This window comes from Rhincodon typus, chromosome 35 (assembly GCF_021869965.1).
Source record: "Rhincodon typus isolate 14 chromosome 35, sRhiTyp1.1, whole genome shotgun sequence".
Classification (NCBI taxonomy): Eukaryota; Metazoa; Chordata; class Chondrichthyes; order Orectolobiformes; family Rhincodontidae; genus Rhincodon; species Rhincodon typus.
This window is the reverse complement of record NC_063366.1, coordinates 21900223-21920918: the sequence shown is the minus strand read 5'-3', so window position 1 is coordinate 21920918 and position 20696 is coordinate 21900223. Positions and strand designations below refer to the sequence as shown.

At 43.3% G+C, this 20696-nt stretch overlaps 1 protein-coding gene across 1 annotated transcript in view; it reads right to left on the bottom strand.

The window, feature by feature from the left end:
- Nucleotides 1-238: 238 nt before the first annotated feature.
- prrt1 (proline-rich transmembrane protein 1) overlaps nucleotides 239-20696 on the bottom strand; it is a 72864-nt gene continuing 52406 nt past the window's right edge. The window contains exons 2-4 of the mRNA XM_020531278.2: nucleotides 9042-9334; nucleotides 6793-6972; nucleotides 239-1133 (exon numbers count right to left, since the gene is read on the bottom strand). Of these exons, the coding sequence (XP_020386867.1) occupies nucleotides 957-1133; nucleotides 6793-6972; nucleotides 9042-9334 (650 nt within the window). The 3' untranslated portion in view covers nucleotides 239-956. The remainder of the gene's footprint in view (nucleotides 1134-6792; nucleotides 6973-9041; nucleotides 9335-20696) is intronic.

Sequence of the window (20696 nt, the reverse complement as noted above, 5' to 3'; positions counted from 1 at the left end):
GGCATACAGGGCTCACTAACTTCAATAGAGAGGGAAGTCAGGAAGAAAGATGTATTAACAAGCAACTAATCCAGTATAAAAGTACAAATATCACATTTTAAGCCGAAAGATGCAGAACACAGGTTTATTGGCTGGATGGTTGGTTTACGATGTAGAGTGATGCCAATAGTGTAGGCTCAATTTTCATACCAACAGAGGTTACCATGAAGCTGCCACCTTCTCAAGCTCACCCCCTTGCCCAAGGCATGATGACCCTGAAGTGAAACCGCCGCCAGCCATCTGTCTATAAAGAGAGAGTGGGGCTATGGAGAATTTATGAAGAACATGAGAAACAGGAGCTGGAAGAGGTGATTACAGTCCCTCAAGCTATTCAGGAAGATCATATTTGATTCACCCTCAAATTCTCAGTGCAAGCCCATTTATGAGATCCATTTATCCTTTTTACTCAATTTCAAGTTCATCAAATGAGGCCGAATCCCTGATTCCTTATCCACTGGTCAGTTTCCTTCCCCCTCCATCCACCTCCATTCTGCCCCCAGAAAGTGCCCAGAGGAAGGATCTATACAAGTTACTACCTGAGCCAGTCATTTTAAATGGACAGTATCTGCCTGTATTTAAACAAAACACATTTAACCAATTGCACAAAACATTCTCAGTCCCTTTATCGATGTAGAGAACCAATGGAGGTAAAATACAAGGCTACTATTTGGGCTGAAATGATTAACTGTTCATGGTGTCAAGTGGGTTTGGGTGGAGGCATAATGCCTGCAGACTAGAAGTGTAGTGGGAGCTGAAGACACTGAGAGGTGGGGTTGGAAGCAGGGCTGGGGGGTGGGGGTGTAGTTGGGACAGGATGGGGAGGAGGTGGGTTGTGAGGCTTTGTCGTGGAGTTTCTGTGTGGTGACACCTGAAGTGCGCAGAAGGCCTTGGACCCTGCTGAGCCTGTCCGTGGCTAGTTAAGGATCCCACTCATCATCATGGTGCTGGGCAGCAATGACGATGACCACTGTCAGGATGGCACAGAGGACCATAGAGGCAATGCCCACAGCGAGGCTGATGAAGGAGAAATTCCGGGCTTCGCGGGAGGCGATCTCCGCCGACACCATGTCCCCCCGTGCGATGGCAGCCCGTACCTGTTCACGGAGAGAGGCGTGGATGTTAGCCATTACTGAAATACGCCGCATAATAAAAAAAAGTACCTCTGTCATGATTGGAGCCAGAGGAATGCACTCACTCGGTTTGCCAACTCTGGTTAGAAATATTCCTGGAGGATTCACTACAGACTTTCCGTCAAGTCGTAGGGGTCCCCAGCCCAGAAGAAGGCCCTTCAGCCCATGCAGTGTATGCAGGTCAAAAGTAAGCACCTATCTATTCCAATCCCATTTTCCTGCGCTTGGCTTTGGCATTACAAGTGCCTACCTGAATACCTTTCATAATATTATGAGGCATTCCTCCTCTCTCACTCTTATAGACAGTAAGTTCCAGAATCCCACCAGTTTCTGGATGAAAATAATCTTCCTCACATCCTCTCGAAACTTCCTGCCCCTTACCTTAAATCTATGCACCTGGTCATTGATCCCTCCACCAAGAGGTAAAGCTCCTTCCTGTCTACCCTCATAATGTTAGGCATCTCAAAGTTGCCCCCTCTCAGCCTCTTCCTCTGACTCCCGCTGGCTCTTGTCTCTGGTCTTGTCTTCCCAATTGGAAAGGAAACAAACTTTTTTTCTAATGGCTTAACTGGATCATTTGTGACCAATGTGGAGTCTGATATTTTTGTAACTAAGAGGGAAAACTTTCAAAGAAATTGAAGATCAAGACCCAACAATTCCCTTTTAATTTCCCCACAGTGATTTTTCTCCCTCGGATTCTTTCCATGACTTGGAAATTAGCCTGCAATTCTTGGAGAGTCCAGATCAATCCTGGAGGCCAATTAACATCCTGGCACTCACTCGTGTCAGGAGCATTTCTCCCGAATTTATTTGCCTCCTGGTTTGGGCTGACCAATTCCACACACCCAAGTTTCTCAATGGGCTTTCCCAGAGCACGTCAGGATAAGTGAAGTGAAATGTACCAACCTGAGTAGGGTCAGGGAACTGATGGGTTCCAAAACTCGGGGTTGTCAAGCCAAAAAGTGGACATGAATACATCCAAGAGGGAATTCAGCAGAAATATCTTCATTAGTGAATTGTAAAAATTTGCTACCACACGGAATAGTTGAGGTGAATAACATGGATGCAATTAAGGCGAAGCTCAGTAAACAAATAAAGGACGAGGAAAGAGAAGGCTGAGATGCAATACTGTGGGATGCTTATGGACAGTACAGGTGTGTGGGCCAAATGGCCTGGTTTTGCTGCTAATTCTATTTCTATGTGAAAAATAGCCAATATTCCTCAGCCTATGCCACTCACTCATCTCTTATGGGCCTTTATTAATCTTCATTTTTTACTTGGGGTGTGGTAACTGTCTGGGAAATTTAATACTTTCCTCTCTTTCCATCCAATGAAAGGACAAAGTAGACTTGACGGCAAACTTCCCATTTGGGATCGACTTTGGATTCGGACCACGTAGATTTGAGGGCAAGTTGCCAATTTGGGATTGATTTTTGGAATTGAAAGCAGGGAAGTTAATGAAACTGGAAAACAAACTCTATTAGGGAGCTAGGGTTTGATAAAATAGCAGCCTTGCAATAAGCCTAAACTGATAGAGATCGATGAGTTAAGCCTCAATTAAAATATTAAATCCAGTCCTGCTTACTGTGGCTCAAAATCGAAAGATTTGGGTATGTGGAATTGCTCAGTCCAAACCTGCAGTAATCGCAAAAGAGGAAACAGAATGATGAGAACGTGGAAGGATTGGATTGTGAGGTCTGTGGGCAGGCTCATACTGGGAAAGAAATGGTTGCTAGGTGACTCGACTGCTGTTTTTAGGAGATTGGTTGACGATAAACCATGGGAAGCTCTGTCACCTTCTCTGTAACAATTGAACCAGAGGACATGACCTGCACTTGAAGGAGATAAAATCAAATCAAATCTGCAGAAACAATATTTGAGAAAGAGTCTGAGTGATCAATCTGTGGAATAGATCCTTCGGGAGATGATGGAAGCTGTCAAGCTTTGATTAGTTCATTCTCAAATTAAATAGGGGCTTTTCAAGAAATAACATTTGGCATTGCCATAATATAACCATTTGAAGCTATAAATATTGTTTAAATAAAAGGAGACAGGCACAAAAGTGGCTGTTAATTTTGAATATAAAAGTGCATTTTTATAACTGCGATTTCGGTGGCTGTTAAAATAACTCCAGAGAGGGCGGTATCCCATTACCAAGTCACCCTTTATTTACACATGGAAAGTCCTTGACACTGACCCAGCTCCCTCAGAGCCAGCTCTCGGAGTCACAGGATGTCTGACATTCCTGTTTTTATCTGTCAGCCAGGACAACCTGATGGGGGCTTTTGATCTGGTCCAATCAGGGAACTCTTATCCTATGAGGTCCACCTAGCTGACCTCATTACAATCACTACATCCCTCCCCCTCTGAGTCCGAGGACATAGGCTGGTTCTTTTTTCTTGAGCTTCTCCTGGGAAGTTTGAGGACCAGGTCTGCCTTGGATACGGGCGGTATGTAATGCACAGTAGCTCGCTTCTTGTGCCTGAAGTATCTTGGAAGAAAACTGTAGGCTGTTTCTTTAAGCCTGCCTTCAAAGTTTAGACTGCTCTTTCTGCTAGGCCATTGGACAGTGAATGGTATGGAGCTGTCCTTATATGTTGAATACCATTCGACTTTAGGAGGTACTCAAATTCCCAAACGATGGGCTGTTTTCTGTGATCAACATTTCCGGGAGTCTGTGTATGGCAAACGATGTGCTCAGTTTTTCTATTGTCATCCCCATGTTTGACAAATGAACTCTATGCATGTCCAACCAGTGGGCATCGACAACGACTAAGAACATTGAGCCCATGAAAAGACCTACATAGTTTACATGTAACCGAGTCAGGGTTTACCTGGCCATTCGCATGAAAATGGGTGAGCAGCTGGTGGTAATTTTGCCATTGTTGTCACTCTGGGCATTGCCCCAACAATGCAGCTTTGCCTGCATCTAATTCTGACCACCAGACACAAGTTCTCACCAACATCTTCATTTTGCAAACCCCTGGATGACTCTGATGGCGTTCAACCAGGTATCTGGTTGCGACCTTTGTTCAGGACAGTCACACTTGCTTCCCATAATAATACGCTGTCCTCCACAGTGATTTGATCTCTCCAGGTCCAAAAAGGTTTCAATTCTGATTGCGATCATCCTTTGATCTTCTCCATCACCACCAGATGTTGCAGTTTTGCCATGACTGGATCTTTCTAAGTCCAAGGTCTAATATTGTCAGCTGTGCCTGGAAGCATGTCCAGAAAATGTAAAACCTTTACAGACTCTTCCAGTGGTGGTACCACCAGTGGCTTATCTGCCAGCAGGAGGCAGCTCAATGCATTTACTTTTGCTACTTGGACTCCTGGACGGTGTTCCAACTTGTAATTATATGCACTTAATATTAGGGCCCACCACTGAATTGGACTGAAGCTATGGGCAGCACTGTCTTGTCTTCCTAATGTAGACCTAGCAGGAGTTTGTGGTCTGTTATTGTTACAAATTTACATCCATAAAAATATTGGTGGAACTTCCTGACTCCAAATATGACACCTGAACCTTCCTTCTCTATCTGGGCACATTTACGCTCTGCATTAGCCAAAGTCCTGGATGGATATGCTATTGGGCGTTCCTCTCCATTGGGCAACCTATGAGCTAATACTACCCAGACACCCATATGGGGAGGCATCGCATGTCAATATCAGATCTTGCTTGGGATCACATTGTGTCAACATTTGAGGATGATAGCTATTTCTTCACTTTCCTGAAAGCTGTGGCTTGGCTACACAACCATTTCCAAGGCTGACCCTTTTTTAAAGAGTTGATACAAAGGTGCCAGGATGGAGGGCAGGTTATGTATGAACTTTCTGTAATAATTCATCAGCCCAACAAAAGACCTAAGCTCTGGTACAGTCTTGGGAGCCAGGGCACCTTTGATCGCCCACACTTTATCTTCCAATAGGTGTAAACCGGTCTTGTCGACTCTGTAGCCCATACCAAATGGTCGCTCAGCATCTCATCAAGGATTAAACCAAAGTCACATGCCTCTGCCAGTCGCGTTAACCAAATCAAAAATCTCAATATGTATTCCCCTGGTTCTCAAATTGCCAAGTAAAACCAATAGTTTCTCAGTATTAGAGAAGGCTTGGAGTTGTAATATTCCTTAACTAAATCTGTCAACTCTTGAAAGGTTTTAGTACCTGGTGCCTAAGGGAAGGTACCTAATAGCAAAATAAGCTGCAGGTCCACAAGCTGTCAGGAGAATTATTCTTTGCTTTTCTTCTGCCCCAATGTCATATGCTTGGAAATAATAATGCATTCTTTCCACATACTGCGCCCAGTTATCGACAGCAGGATTGAACAAGTCAAGCTTCCCAAATAACAGCATGATGCCAGAAAAGCTTACCCCCAACTCCAAGACAACTGTTGCCAGCAAATTTCTTCAGGACGTGATTTTTTCTCTCATAGCCACTGAAATAACTCCACAGAGGCTGGTATCCTGTCACTAAGTCACCTTTTACTTACACGTGGAGAGTCCTTAACACTAATCGATCTCCCTCAGAGCCAGCTGTCAGAGTGAACAGGGTGTCTGACACTCCTGTTTATTATCTGCCAGCCAAGGCTCCCTAATTTAACCAGATTAAAAACCCCAATCAGGGAACTCATATTCTATGAGGTCCACTTCGCTGACCTCGTTACAATCACTATGGCTGTGATTATGCTGGTTCCAGCTCTACTAAGGCCTCGGCCCAGCTTTGGTTAAATCTGTGAATGTCTGTCCAGAGATCAGTTTGCCTTTCCAGCCATGTAACCCATGCCCATTGCTCGGACGGTGTGATTAAGCAAAGACTCTGGAACATGGAGCTAACCATCTGATTTTGGAGCTTTGAGTTAGATGATGACCTAACAGATCTGCTTGGATCATTTCAGTCCCTCTGGTAGTTTAGACTTTTCTGTCACAGTTTGATACAACTGAGTTGCTTGTCTGGCCATTTCAGAGGGAAGAGTCACATTGCTATGGGTCTGGAGTCACATGTAGACCAGACCAAGTTAAAACAGCAAGTATTCTTCTCACCCATTTCATGAACCAGATGGCCTTTCACTACAATTCAGTAGTTTCATGGTTGCCATTACTCATACTTGTTTTAGGGTCTAGTTTTTTTTTTAGTTACATTTACATTCCAACAGCTGCCAAAATGTGATTTGAATCTGTGTACTGAGAACATTAGCCTGAACCTCTGGGTTACTGGTACAGTAACATTAATACCAGAGCATTGCTCCCTCTATCAAGTTTTGCAGTGGCATTTTCAAGATGGTTATAATGCCTCGGCAAGGGGGAAACAGCTTGTTGTAAAGGCAAAGGATGTCTGAGGCAGCATTTACCACAAACCTGACAAATAACCTGAAGCAATGATTCATCCAGGGGTTATACTGCATGGTGATGTCTATGTGATGTTCCCATGAAATGAGATGCTGATGGTGAGATTCCCTACTTGAACAACACTCTAATGGGGAACCTGGCTCCTCACATTGGGACAATAAAGGCTAAAACCTTCAATCTAAAAAGCAGACCAGATTCTGCATTGCATGTTACATTTACAGATCACCAGCTGATGCTTACACATGGTCAGAGAGAAGTCAGAATGAACTCACCTGTACAGCTTTAAATATGGCAAAAATCCCAGTTGGCCAGAAACAGCACACTGTAGTCAACACTGCAATGGGTAAGTAATCGTGAGGGGGTCGTGGAGGGTTCACTATGGTGACGTTTGCTGGCATCTGCTGGCCACCTGACACGACTCCGTTGTTTCCTGGGAGATACAACCCCACATTCTGAGGAGAGGAGAAGCACGTTATCTAATTGTTCACATCACTCAGTCTGCTCCTGCAGGTAGAGGAAGAGTGAAGGCAGCCCTGAAATTCCTGGCCTCTCTCCCAGTGAGGAATCAGTGATCTGGATCAGGCCACAGAGACTGGAGATTGTCCAGGCCCCAATACTGAGATTACAGCCATTGGTCCCCTCCAGTACTGGCCCTACCAGAGCTATCAAGGTGATGATATCCAGTTTGCATGGGCAATCGCAAACAAAAGACACTATGGCAATATTTCTGGTGTCCATTCTAACCCCATGTTTGGAAAATTCACAATCAGTGGTCGCGCATTCCTAGTTTTCCCTTTCCCCCCACTTACACAAACCACCTCCACCCAAAGCCCAACTTTAGCTCTCCTTAATCCCAGCCTTTGGCAATAAATGCTGGCCCCGCAGTGAAGCCATATCCCCACAATGAGCAAACAGGGAAGATGTGAGCTAAGTGCTGTTGCTCTCTCCTGCTCTTCCCCCTCTGCCTTGTTAATCTCTCCTGTGAATATATCACCACAATATTCTAGTGGAACTTATAAAATCTAAATGGTAAGCATATCCAATTTCAGTGATATATTCTAACATTCCATCAGGTTCTTTGAACTGTTATTCCACATTGTCTATTTCCCCTACTCCCATTTGCTAAATTAAACACATATTTGGGATATATATTTTCTTAACCTGTGGAAATGCCACACATTAACCAGTGTTAAGTAGCATCCTCCTGTGCCATCAAAGATCAGTGTACAGACTGGTAAATCATCTGCTGTCTTACTGTATTATAAGATAGCGTTCAACTTGCTAATGACTTCTTAATGGTCACTTGTTAGGGGTAATAATCATGAATGGAAATTCAGACATGCATGTCTCCCAGTTTATCATGAGTGAAAGGGTGAACAAATCTCCAGCAGTTATATCCGCTGCTCTCAGTTTAAAGTGAAGAAGAGAGGTGTAGGAGGGAGAAATGGAGGAAGGAAGAAATAGATGAAGACATGGATGATATAAGGGATGGATGGAAGAAGGAAAGAAGGATGTGAAGATGGAATGGATGGAAGCATGGAGGAAGAAATCGATATAGTAATGGAGGAATAAAGGAATGGACAAACAGAGGGAAGAAGGAAGGAATGGATGAAAGAAGGGATGGATTAAAGAAGGAAGGAACGGATGAAGGAAGAAAGAAAGATTTTTGTTGCATCTTTCACAACCTCAGGATTTCAGGAGCAGATGATCTGTTTTTAAAAAAAATGATGGTTGAAGGATAATTATTGGCCAGGTCATCATAGCAAGTTTGCTCCTGCTCTTCTTCAATATAGTGACCATGCTATCTTTTCTGTTCACAGGAAAGGACATTCCATGCAAAACAGAGGTTAGGCAAATCTGTTCAATTAATCCTCACCTGTCAATCCAGCTAGGAGGGGAAAGGGAGGAGGTTGTCGCTGCAGGGGAGGTGCACGGGGTAGATCACCATGTAGCAACCTGATGCAAGAAGCCTGTCTGATACTCCTCTCCTTAAGCTTTTACAGTGCTTAATGCTGCAGCCAGCCTTACTGAAGTCAACATAGACCACAGGATGTAAGCTGGTGCACACTGGTCTCTATGATTTGCTATAATGCTGGGTTACTGGAAGAAATAAAGAAATACCCCCCAACTTGCAATTGATGGAATTCCAAGGGACTAGAAGTTTCCAATCCTCTGAATCTGCACCATAAACGCTCAATTTGACAGGAGAAACTGTATGCATCGAGGTGACACTGAAAGTTCATGCAACACAATGATTAATATCCACTTGGTGCTGGATTAAACCTTTATTAGTAGCAATCTCAACTTTGAGTTAAACTCAAACCTAGCTCTGTGTATTGCAAATCAGTCTCTGATTGCTTTCACTGTTGGCACTGTTTTCCAGCTGTAAGATATGAAGTCCATTCTAACCACATTGGTCCTACACAGGCAATATGTGGTGTCATTGCCACACACCAATGCCCTATCCCCAGGCCATTCCTCTTCGTTCCTGTGATAAGCTTTGTGCGAGCGTCTTACTCACATTTGTCATTGGATAAACCGGTACGTAGGCAGCACAGGGCTGGTACTGCATGGGGTAGCCTTGGTGACCGTACCCTGCTGACCCCATCGATCCTGCTGGATGGTTCGCGGGTACGGGGTATCCTTGCGATGTGCCATTGAACTGTGTCTCCTGGATGAAGCCTTCTGTGCCCAGTGTCATTGTGGAAGTGTGCATTGGCATGGAATAAGCTGGCGATGTGCTGTTTGTTGGGGCCTCCTGCACTGGGTAAGGCGGAGGTGACATGGGAGTTTGGTGTCCTCCATCCTGTAAGGCTTTAGGAGAGAACAAGGTTAGAGTTGAACAGCCTGGCTCTGGTGAAACTCTGCTGCTCAATGACATCACTCTTGCTTCAACTCCCTATTATCATTGGACAATGACACAGCAAAACAATTGCTCTTCTTGTTCACAATTCTTTCCTTTCCTCCCTTTGTCATGCCCCTGATTAGCTGGACCAGTGCTCCTCTCTCACCTTATCCATCTTGTGTGTTTGTTTAAACCTGTGGTGTTATTATCAGCCAGCAACAGAAGTTGCTGACTGAGGTATTCCCTACTCTGATACATGAGCAGCCAGTCTCACAGGCGTATAAAGACATTCAAGAACAAGGGGCAATATCAAGGAGGAGTCATATTTTAAAACAAAAAGTTATGATCTATAATCTCATGGTGTCCCAAAGTGTTTCACAGCCAATTAACAGCTTGTGTAATAAAGTGGCTCTCTTAACATTGGAAACAGCCAATGTGCACACAGCAAAAGGGGCACTCATCCATCCACTCACAAACAACATGTGACTCCTCATCCAGGAGACACAGTTGTTACAGTTCATAACCATCTTGCTGTTGTATTCTACGCCCTTACTAATAAAACCCAGGATACTGAATGTCCTCATGAACTCTCTCTCTAAACCTTACTGTCAATGACTTCTGCACAGATCACCCTCAGATCATCTCTACTTCTGTTCCCACTTTGGAATTGTACCCTTATGTCTCTCGGTGTTCTTCTGATCAGAATGAATCACTTCATATTTTTCTGCACTGAATTTCATCCACCAATTGTCTGTCTATTTCACCAGCCTGTCAATGTCCTTCGAGGCTGTCCTCCTCACAGTTAATGTTACCAAGCTTCGTGGGGTCAGGAGAAATTTCAGAGCTTTACAATAATCAAGTGCATCTGAGTGTAATCATACTTCCAACACAGCAGTTAAACTGCATTCCAACAGACATCAATATGAAATATGTGGTTCTGGGTGGGATGCTCTGAGGGTCGGTGTGGACTTGTTGGTCCGAAGGGCCTGTTTCCACACTGTAGGGATTCTATGATTCTATGACTCTATGAAATTGACCAATGCTTCTATTGATGCTGACTGAGGAACAAATGTTGATGAGGATACCAGGAAGAGCTCCAATATTCCTCTTTAAGTACAGGTTGTGGGAATTTAACAAGGGCACACAGGGTTTAGTGTCTCATCTAAAAGCAGCACCTTTAGCAACCCAGCTGTCCCTCACTACTGCACTAAGAACATCAAACCTGCAATCTCCTTCATTGGGAACTGAACCAACAACCTCAGGCACAGGATCTGCAGTTAGTAGCTGCAAATCCGAAATGTAGGAAAGGTCAACAGTGTTTTACCCTGGTAAAGCATTTCCCTGGCACAACAAATTAGTTCGTCTTTGATATTTGGTCTTCTCATTAGCTGGTGAAAGCTCTTCTTAAATAAAGCTTTGTTCCTGCCTTCAAAATAGATGGCTGGAGCTGAGAGAGAAAGGAAAGAATGTGTGCTTGTGCTATAATTCTCCTTCACTACCAAAAGTCCCAAAGGATTTGCATCCCGTAAAATACCCTCTGAAGGACACTCACTGCTACTACATGGGGAAAGATGGCAACCAATTTGTGTGCAGAATTACACATGGTAATATATTAAATGCTCAGTAGCCATGATAATTCCCGAGTTCAACATAAGCCAAACCTTTAAAGAGACAATAATGACCTTTACTTTGTTAAAATCCATTCTCGGAATGGAGCATGGCTGGTAAATTTACTGTCCCTCCCCAGTTACCCAGATAATATGAAACTGGACTGCCCTGAATCAATGTAGTCCATATGATGGAGGTCTTTTGTATTCTTTGTCACAATTTAATACAACAAGTAGGAGTTAGATACAAGCTAGGCCAGGTAAAGACTATAGATTTCTTCCCTGATAAATGACAAACCAATTATCTTCATGGGCTCTTTTGTTTGACCATTTTTTTTAAAAGATTGTGTCCAAATTGTTGCAATGTCTATGGTAGGGAGTTGGTTCTGGTGAGGGTCTTGGAATTATAGCTTACTGCCGGCCGGCCGACAGTGCCATGTACTGAACCAGACCAATACTTGAGAGGGGAAGTGTGGAAAATGGCTACTTACCAGTCGATGAGGTCTTAGATAGACCTGATGTGTTATGATGGAGAGAAAAAGAAAATTAAATGGAATTGGAATACTGAAAAAGCAACAAAATATGACTGGAAACAGGAATTGAAGAGAGATAGAGATAATCAGAAATGCCACTCTTGATTGTAACTCAAACTTGTAACTTGGGAATAGGGTGAGTTCAGGTCTTTGTTTTTTTTACTCTCTACACACTGCCTGGGTTTTATCCACTGAGCCTACAATGCAAGCACAAGAAAGATGTGTGATGGAAAGTTGCCTCTTTCCTTCCAAGCCAGTTAGGTGCAAATCGAGGCCAGCTCTGCATGTTTTTCTTTAACTGGGCAGCAACACTGTCTGTTAACTTGTGCCTTTATTCCTATGACACTAATGTCGTTTTCAGACTGGTAGTGCAGAAACTAAAGTCAAATAACATTGCTGAGCCCAGGGGAATAGGATTTTGTAGGATGCATTGGCTAAAATCTAAGGGTTAGAAATATATTCTGATTGAGGTCAGTTGAAAAGCAGCGAGGCTTAAAATACCACAGACGTCCTGAAAACCAATTCTGCATACTTGGAGCTGCACTGTCCTGTATTCACACAATGCTTTGACTGCTATTATTTTAAATATTATCTAGCTAGGCAAGTTTCATAAAACCACATGACTTCATTCAGGCAAGGAAGCTGATCTCCTGAATACCCCCCAAGTTGGCTTAGATTGGATGTTACAAGCCATGATGAAACAGTTTCTCTTCCTCACGCTGTCCTATTTAGCACTGAAACTGATCCAGGACTGTTGAAGTGAAAGAAAACTGTTGAAAGGAAACGTAAGATTACAATCTGTGCATTGGAAACTGTTGTTTCAGAGCCAGGAAGTAACAACACCAATGACAACTTGCATTTTACACAAGGCTCTGAACTTAATATAATGTCCAAAGCAGTTACACTGTGGCAATGATCAAAATTTGACACAAAGCTAATTAAAGAGAATTTTTATTCATTCACAGGATGTGGCCTCACTGGCTGGGCCCATCACTTGAGGAGGTGATAGTGAGCTGCTTTCTTGAACTGCTACAGTCCATTTGGTGTAGGTAGACCCACAATGCATTTAGGGAAGCATTGCCAGGATAGGTAAGTAAAAAACTGGTCAACAAGGTAGGTTTTAATGAGGTCTTGAAAGAATACAGTGAGATTAGATTAGCAGAGAGGTTTAGGGAGAGAATCCTGACGTACAGGGCTCAGGCAGCAGACAGAACCGCACCTAATGGTGGTCGTAGTGGAAAATCAGGAATGAGCGAGAGGCTAGAATCGGAGGAGACTGCTACCTTTGGTTGGGGGGAGGGATTCAGGGTTTTGAGGAGATTACAACGATAGGAGGGTCAGGGCTAGGGAGGAATTTGAACTTAAGAATGAGAATTTTAAAATGCAGGCAGCAATTAGCTCATCAGTGAATCATTACCTTTATTCCTATGACACTAATGTCCTTTGGGTTGGGTTGAATCTCTGGAGATATGAACATGAGACTTGGCATAGCCCTGACTCCACAACTACCATCATTGGCCAGCTGACATGTTTACTATTGTCGTTCCCCCAGCTTTCTATGTCCCATTGGAAAGCAAATAGACTGTTGATACCTATCTGGCAAATGGTTTTTATTCTTTTTATCCTCAAACTGTAATACTTTTTGCAACTAAATAAGTAAAATGATCAAAGGAAATGGAGGAAAACCCATCTATTTTTAATGATCCTGTGGTTCGTTTCTCAGGTTTGCACACAAGGAGTGTCCAGGAGATGAATTTTACTGGACTCCTGAACCCCAACACATGCATCCTAACTTAAGGGAAAGTCACCACAGCCCTACTGGACCATAGTGCTGCTCTCTCAGAGAGAGACAACTGGTGGTAGTTTAACCTGAGGGTCAGCATACATCAGGTGAGGGGAGAGGTTGAGAGCGTCCTTCAGGGTAACCTCTGCTGGTGATAGGAAATGAACCCACGCTGCTGGCATCACTCACCAGCCATCCATCCAACTGAGTTAGCCAACTGAAGTATAGAAGGCACACATATATATGCGTACACACAGGGCACACTAGTTACGAAATACCAATCATGTATAGTCACATAACAATCCTCAGCTCCACTTGTCAGGAAATAGTCAAACAGCATAACCAATGTGCAAAAGCTTATAGTTGACTGGTAACATTGCCAGAGAAACCTCCACGCTGTCCTATTGCCGGAGGAATGGTGGCCTAGGATGTTTTGTGAATGCCAGGCATCCATATACTCTAGCAGCAACAGAGTATTGGATGACACACACAGACACCTCGTGCAGTCACATTAGAAATGGGCATGCAACAGGCTTGGCTGGAATGGGACAGCAAGTACCAGCTCTACCAAGCTGTGGTTACACTCTTACCTACACAGTGCTGACAAAAACTCCACTGTGACTGATCCCACCCCTAGACGACCTCCAGGCCTCATTAAGAGCAGTAGCTCATCAAGAGTCGGACAGGGGTCAAGGGGGGAGGTTAAACCTCACTGAACCTTCAGATCAACTTAGCTTGCCTCTCAGGACCACTTAAAGTGTGTTCCTTGGAGGATAGACAAAACAACCGTTAGACAGATGTTATATCACAGAATTATTTCATTTCTTGAGGAGATCATTCAGGCCATCATGTCTGCACTGGCTCTCTGACTGAGCAATATGACTCAATGCCAATCTCTTGCTTTATCCCCATTACTCTTGATGTTGTTTCTATTTAAAAAATAATTTCATGCTGTTGTGAATGCCTCAGTTGAACCTGCCTCCACCATGTTTCCAGGCAGTGCATTCCATACCCTGACATTCTCACATCACACTTGCTTCTTTCGCAAAGTTACCTTATATCTGAGCCCACTCATTCCCGATCCTTGAATGAGAGGGCACAGTTTCTCCCGATCTGCTTTGTCCAGATCCCTTATGATGAAAACTTTTATTAAATCTTTGCCTCTTTTAGCCTTCTCCTTCCCAAGTTTAACAGTTCCAGCTTCTTCAATGTATCTTCGGAACTGAAATTTCTCAACCTTGGAGACATTTCTTGGAAAGATTTTCTGTACTCTCTCCAATGAATTCACATCCTTCCTGAAGGATGGTGCCCAGACCTACACACAATACTCTGGGTTTAACGAGTGCCTTATACATTTTCTAATCAGTCTGTTCAGCAATATTACTACCCAGCTCTGGAGCAGGTGGGACTTGAAACTAGGCCTCCTGGCTATGAGGTGAAGATGCTACTAATGTGCCAGAAGAGCCCTCTAACTTGTGTCTTATTCAGATTCAGCATAAACCTCTTGCATCGAGAGTCACAGTCAGAGAGTTTGAGTCATGGATTCATATAGCATTGATACAGGCCCTTTAACCCACCATGTCTATGCTGACCAACAAACTTCTCTAAACCCATTTACTTGCACTTAGTCCATAGCCTACAATGGCCTGGCATTTTAAATGCTCATTCAGATGCTTCCTAAATGTTACAAGAGTGCCTGCCTCCACCACCCTCTCAAGCAGTGCATTTCTTATTTTGAACGCCCCCGGATGAAGATCTCCTCTAAACCACTGACTCCACACCTTCAACTTATGCCTCATAGTTTTAGATACATCTGTCACAGGGAAAATGATCTCACAGTCAACCTATGTATGCCTCTCATAATTTTGTATACCTCAATCAGATCCCCCTCAGCCTTCTCCACTCTAGGGAAAACAAACACAGCCCAGTTTGTCTCTCCTCATAAATGAGAGTTTTCATCCCAAACAACATCCTGGTGAATGTCCTCTGCATACTCTCCAGTGCAATCACATCCTTCCAATAGACTGGCGACCAGAACAGTACATAGTATTCTATCTGCAGCCTAAACAGTGTTTTATAAAGTAAGACTTCCTTCCTCCTATATTCTATGCCTTGGCTAATGAAGGCAAGCGTCCTATATGCCTTCTTCACCACCATATTCACCTGTGCTGACACCTTCAGGGATCTATGGACTTGTGCACCAAGGTCCCTTTATTCCTCAATTCTCCCCAGGGACCTACCATTCATTGTGTAAATCCTTCCCTTATTGGACCTCTCCCAACGCATTACCTCGCGCTTATCATGATTAGTTTCTATCTGTCATTGCTCTGCCCAATTTACCAGCTGAACAATATCTGACTGTAGCCTGAGACCATTCTCCTTACTATCAACAACACCGCTAATTTACGTATTATTTGCAAACTTACTAATTATACCTTCTACCTTTCCATCCAAGTTTTTAATGTACATAACGAACAGTACCAATCCCTGTGATACACAGCTAGTCACAAGCTTCCAATTACAAAAACAACCATGCACTATCACCCTTTGTGTCATACTTGCAAGGAATTTTGGATCCACTTTGCTGACTTGCTTTAGACGCCATGTGATCTTACCTTTTGGACCAACCTTCCATGTACTCTGTGCCCTGATTAATGAGTTCTAAGATACTGTATGCTTTATTAACTGCCTGCTCCACCTGTCCTGCTACCTCTAGTGATTTATGCACTCAGGTGTCTGCTTTTGCACAGCCTCTGGGTTGCATGATTTATGTTGTATTTCTGGATATTTCTACCAAAGTGTATTATCTCACATTTCTCTGCATGGAACTTCATCTGCCAATTCTCTGCCCACTCCACAAACTTGTCAATGTTCCTTTGTAGTTTACTCTGTCTTCCTCACAGTTTATAATACTTCAAAATTACCCCTGCACAACAAGATCTAGATAATTAATATACATCAGGAAAAATGGATCCCAAAACTGGCCCCTCAGGACCTTCACTACAAATCTATGTCCAGAAAATTATCCATTCACCACTACACTGTTTCCTAGCCTTAAGCTAATTTTGTGTCCATGTTGCTGCTGTCCCATTCATTCCATGAGTTATAATATTCCTCACAAGTCTATTATGTGGCAGTGTATTGAATTTTCTTTTTGGAAGTTCAACTATTCAACTATAGAAGCCATCACAGTTCTGAAATTGACTTCAAGTTTTCAACTCCTTTGCTTCACAAAGAGAATTGCCAAGCAAGTCAGGCATGCAGCAATGGTACAGACTAACCTCATTTTTGACTTCATGCGTAACTTCTGTCCTTACTCACCTTAAATCTTTGCATCTGTATTTTCGTGAATGACTTTTTATATCAATACCTTTCAGTCACTGTTGGACATTAAACTAACTTTTTGTCTCATTTAAGCCATAACGCTGTGCTGTTGCTTATTTCTGAATTGAAGCTCTTGAGCTTGAAACACACCTAAGATCACCTTCCCAAAGGAAATTAAGAAGGCAAATGGAATAATGTCCTTCATTGCTAGAGGGATAGAGTTTAAAAACAGGGAGGTTATGCTGCAGCTGTATCGGCTGCTGGTGAGGCCACACCTGGAGTACTGCATTGCAGTTTTGGTCCCCTTACTTGAGAAAGGATGTACTGGCCCTGGAGGCGGAGCAGAGGAGGCTCAATAAGTTGATTCTGGAGTTGAGAGGGTGGCTTATGAGGAGAGATTGAGTAGACTGGCACTGTACTCATTCGAATTTAGAAGAATGAGGGAGAATCTTATAGAAACATATAAAATTACGAAGGGAATAGATAAGATAGAAGCAGAGAGATTGTTTCCACTGGAGGTGAAACCAGAACAAGGAGGCATAGAACTAGAACTAGGAGGCAGAGCCTCAAAACAGGGGGGACCAGATTTCGGACTGAGTTGAGGAGGGACTTCTTCACCCAAAGGGTTGTGAGTCTGTGGAATTCCCTGCCCAGTGAAGCAATTGAGGCTTCGTCATTGAATGTTTTTAAGGCAAAGATAGATAGATTTTTGAACAGTAAAGGAATTAAGAATTATGGTGAGTGGGTGGGTAAGTGGAGCTGAGTCCATGAAAAGATCAGTCATGGCCGAGCAGGCTTGATGGGCCAGATGGCTTACTCCTGCTCCTATTCCTTACGTTCTAATGTTCTTAAATGGGATGACCAACAAATGCTATCAGTGACAATCATTTTCCATGCAAGAATTATAATAAAGGACAGCAAAAGAGAAACATACAGACAACGACAGACAGTCAGACAGTGATGCCCAAAAATGTAAAGGAGATAGGTGGTACATATTGACTTGCAAATTCAAGTGGAGATACAAATGGAGCAGGATGGCTAGAGACATGTTTGTACAAATGTACTTCGGAGTTAAACAGAAATACACCCACATGGGCATGTTTGAATGCATAGTGAGATGATTAAATGTATCATTAAGAGAAAGGGAATCTGCAAGCTAATAAATTATTATTACAAATCATGGTCTTTATTTGCACACAGAAAGTTTTCAAAAAGATAAATAGGAAAAAAGCATAAAATGCTGGAAATATTCAACAGGTCTGGTGACATGTGAGGAGAAAGAAACAGAGTTAATATTTCTGATCAATGGCCCCATCATCAGAAGAATAGAGGAAAAGACCAGAGAAAATAGCCAAACCAGAAATGGAAATAAAATAAAACAGGGAATAAAATTGTTGAAGTCAAGGTTGGGTCCAGAAATTTGCAGAATGCCACTTTGGGAGATGAAGTGCTGTTCCTTCAGGGAACGCTGCAGGAGGGTGAGGACAGAAAGGTCAGAGATGGAGCAAGGTGGAAAATTAAAACTATAAGTGACAGGGAGCTCAGGATCATTTTTTAGACTGAATGGAGGTGTTTAAAAGCTAGTCTGGGTATAACATCCAGTTCTGGGACCGCACATTCAAAAAGAGAATGCATGAAAGATACACGGGAGTGGTTGAGAGAATGAAGAATTTCTTTTATATGAAGATAGATCGGAGAAGAGCGCTTTTGTTGGAAGTGAGCAGGTTGGGAGAGGATCTGATCGAGGTATTCAAAATTATGAAGGCTTTGGACAGAGTAAACAGGGAGAAACTGTCCCCATTCATGAAAGGATCCAGAATGAGAGGGCGCAGATTTAAAGCGATTTGGAGATAAAGGAAGCAAAAGTGACATGAAGGAAATCCTTTCTATACAAAGAGTGGCTAAGATCTGGAATGCGCTGCCTAACAGTACGATGGAGGCAGGTTCAATTGAAACAATCAAAAAGGATTTTGACTGTTATCAAAAAAGGTGCAACGTTCAGGGAGAAGGTGGGAGAACGATATTTAGGGAACTGTTTGAATATCAACAGCCATGCTCGGCTGACTAGCCTTCTTCTGCGATGTAACAATTTTGCGGCCCTGCTGGCTGCGTGGTGGCTCAGTGGTTAACACTGCTGCTTCACAGCGCTAGGAACAGCGGTTCGATTCCAATTTCAGTGTGAAGTTTACACATCTTCCCCGTGTCTGCGCGGGTTTCCTCCGTGTGCAGCGCTTTCCTCCCACAGTCCAAAGATGTCCAAAGTTAGATGGATTGGCAATGCTAAATTGCCCCGTGCTGTAAAGGCTAGGTGGATTAGCCATGGGAAATGGAAAGTTACAGGGTAGGCGGTGGGTCTGGGTGGGATGTTCTTCAGAGGGTCGGTGTAGACTCGATGGGCCGAATGGTCTGCTTCCGCATTGTAGGGATTCCATGAAACCCTCCCAATGTCGAGGACATATTATGATCAGCAAATTCAGTCCATTAAATTAAACAAAAGCACAACAGTTCATTCGTTTCTGGTTGAGGGATGAATCTTAGTAAAGCAGGAAAACACGCTACTCTTTCTGCATGGGGCTTATCATCTTACCCTTTACACACTTTCTCTCGAGGCACTGACATGCCGATTTCGCTTATTGCAAGCCCACGCTAATAAAGTACCTCGAATATACCACATTCTGGCTTCGAGCTCAAAGCACAACAAACAGAGCCAGCTGATTCCTCATCCACGCTGGGTTGGGGTATGGCTGGACCAGATACTCCTTCACCACCAACCATGCTCACCTTTGTGATGGTTTAAACAAAAAAAAAATGACATGATCCAGCCCCTCGAAGTTTAGTACGACAACCCTCTTTCCACCGAAATTCTGCACTCCAAATCTTACATGTTAATTTTCGGCACTCTACGCCTCATCGTATTCCAGACCCAACTCCCTCGTTTTCCCATTACTGACATCATTTCCAGATCTAACATCCTAATTTTTCCACTCTACATGTCAGCATATTTCAAACTTCACTCCCCAACATTCCCACTCCACACTTCCTAATATTCCTGCTGTGCACCTCAAAATATTCCAAATCTAACTTCCCACATTCCACTCTGCATTTCCTTCCGGCTGTCTTCCACAATATGACAAAACGCACAGCCCCATTGAGCAGATCACCGCGGGACGTCTTGATGTTGTCACTTTAAATTTGTCACACGTTGAAAAGGCCTGACAATAATTGGAAAGCCGTACTGGAAGAGGATTTTGCTTCAATGTGACATACTTCTCCTTGGAGAGGCTTTCAGGCCAGGATGAACCACTTCAGAGTAAGTGGGTGTGAAATCAGTCTGTCTGCCTCTTGGCCCTGATTGCTGGTGTGATTTTAATTACACCACCCTTCCAGACGGAGCTACAGTCATTTGAATCTGACGGGCGTGAGCAAAATATGATTTCAAGCTGCACAAGTCAAGCAGAAAGGAAACTCATGCTAAATAATAATTACTGGCGAAAATTAACCTGGCACCTTTGGAAGTGAACAACTCCGCGCAACTCGGACCTATTAAAATGTTGGTTCCCATTCTATCTTTAATTCGTTTTTTTTTCTTCAAAAATCTTTTCATGGGATGTACGCGTCACCTGCTAGAACAGTATTTGTTGTTTGAATTGTCTTTGAGAAAGGGGTGATAAGCTAGTTTCTTAAGTATGCTCTCTGTTATTGGGGAAGTCCAGGATTATGATCCAGTGACGTTGAGGAATAATGATAAAGTTCCAAGTCAGGCTGGTTTGTGCCTTAGTTAACTCCAAAGAATCTGCTGCCCTTGACCTTTTAGATGGTCATGGTTTTGGGTTTGGAAGGTGTTGTTGAAGGAGTTTTGGTGAGTCATTGCAGTACACATTGTGAATAATATGCACTGCCACTACAGTATGTAGCTGGTGAATATTTTAAGTGGTTAAGGGCCTGTCAGTCATGTGACCTGTCTTGTTCTGGAGGCTGCCAAGCATCTTAAGTCACACTGGGCTGCATTTATCCAGAGAAGTGTATTCCATCACACTCCTCGCAGATGGTTTTGAAGAGTCAAGAGGTGAGCTACTGACCCTGT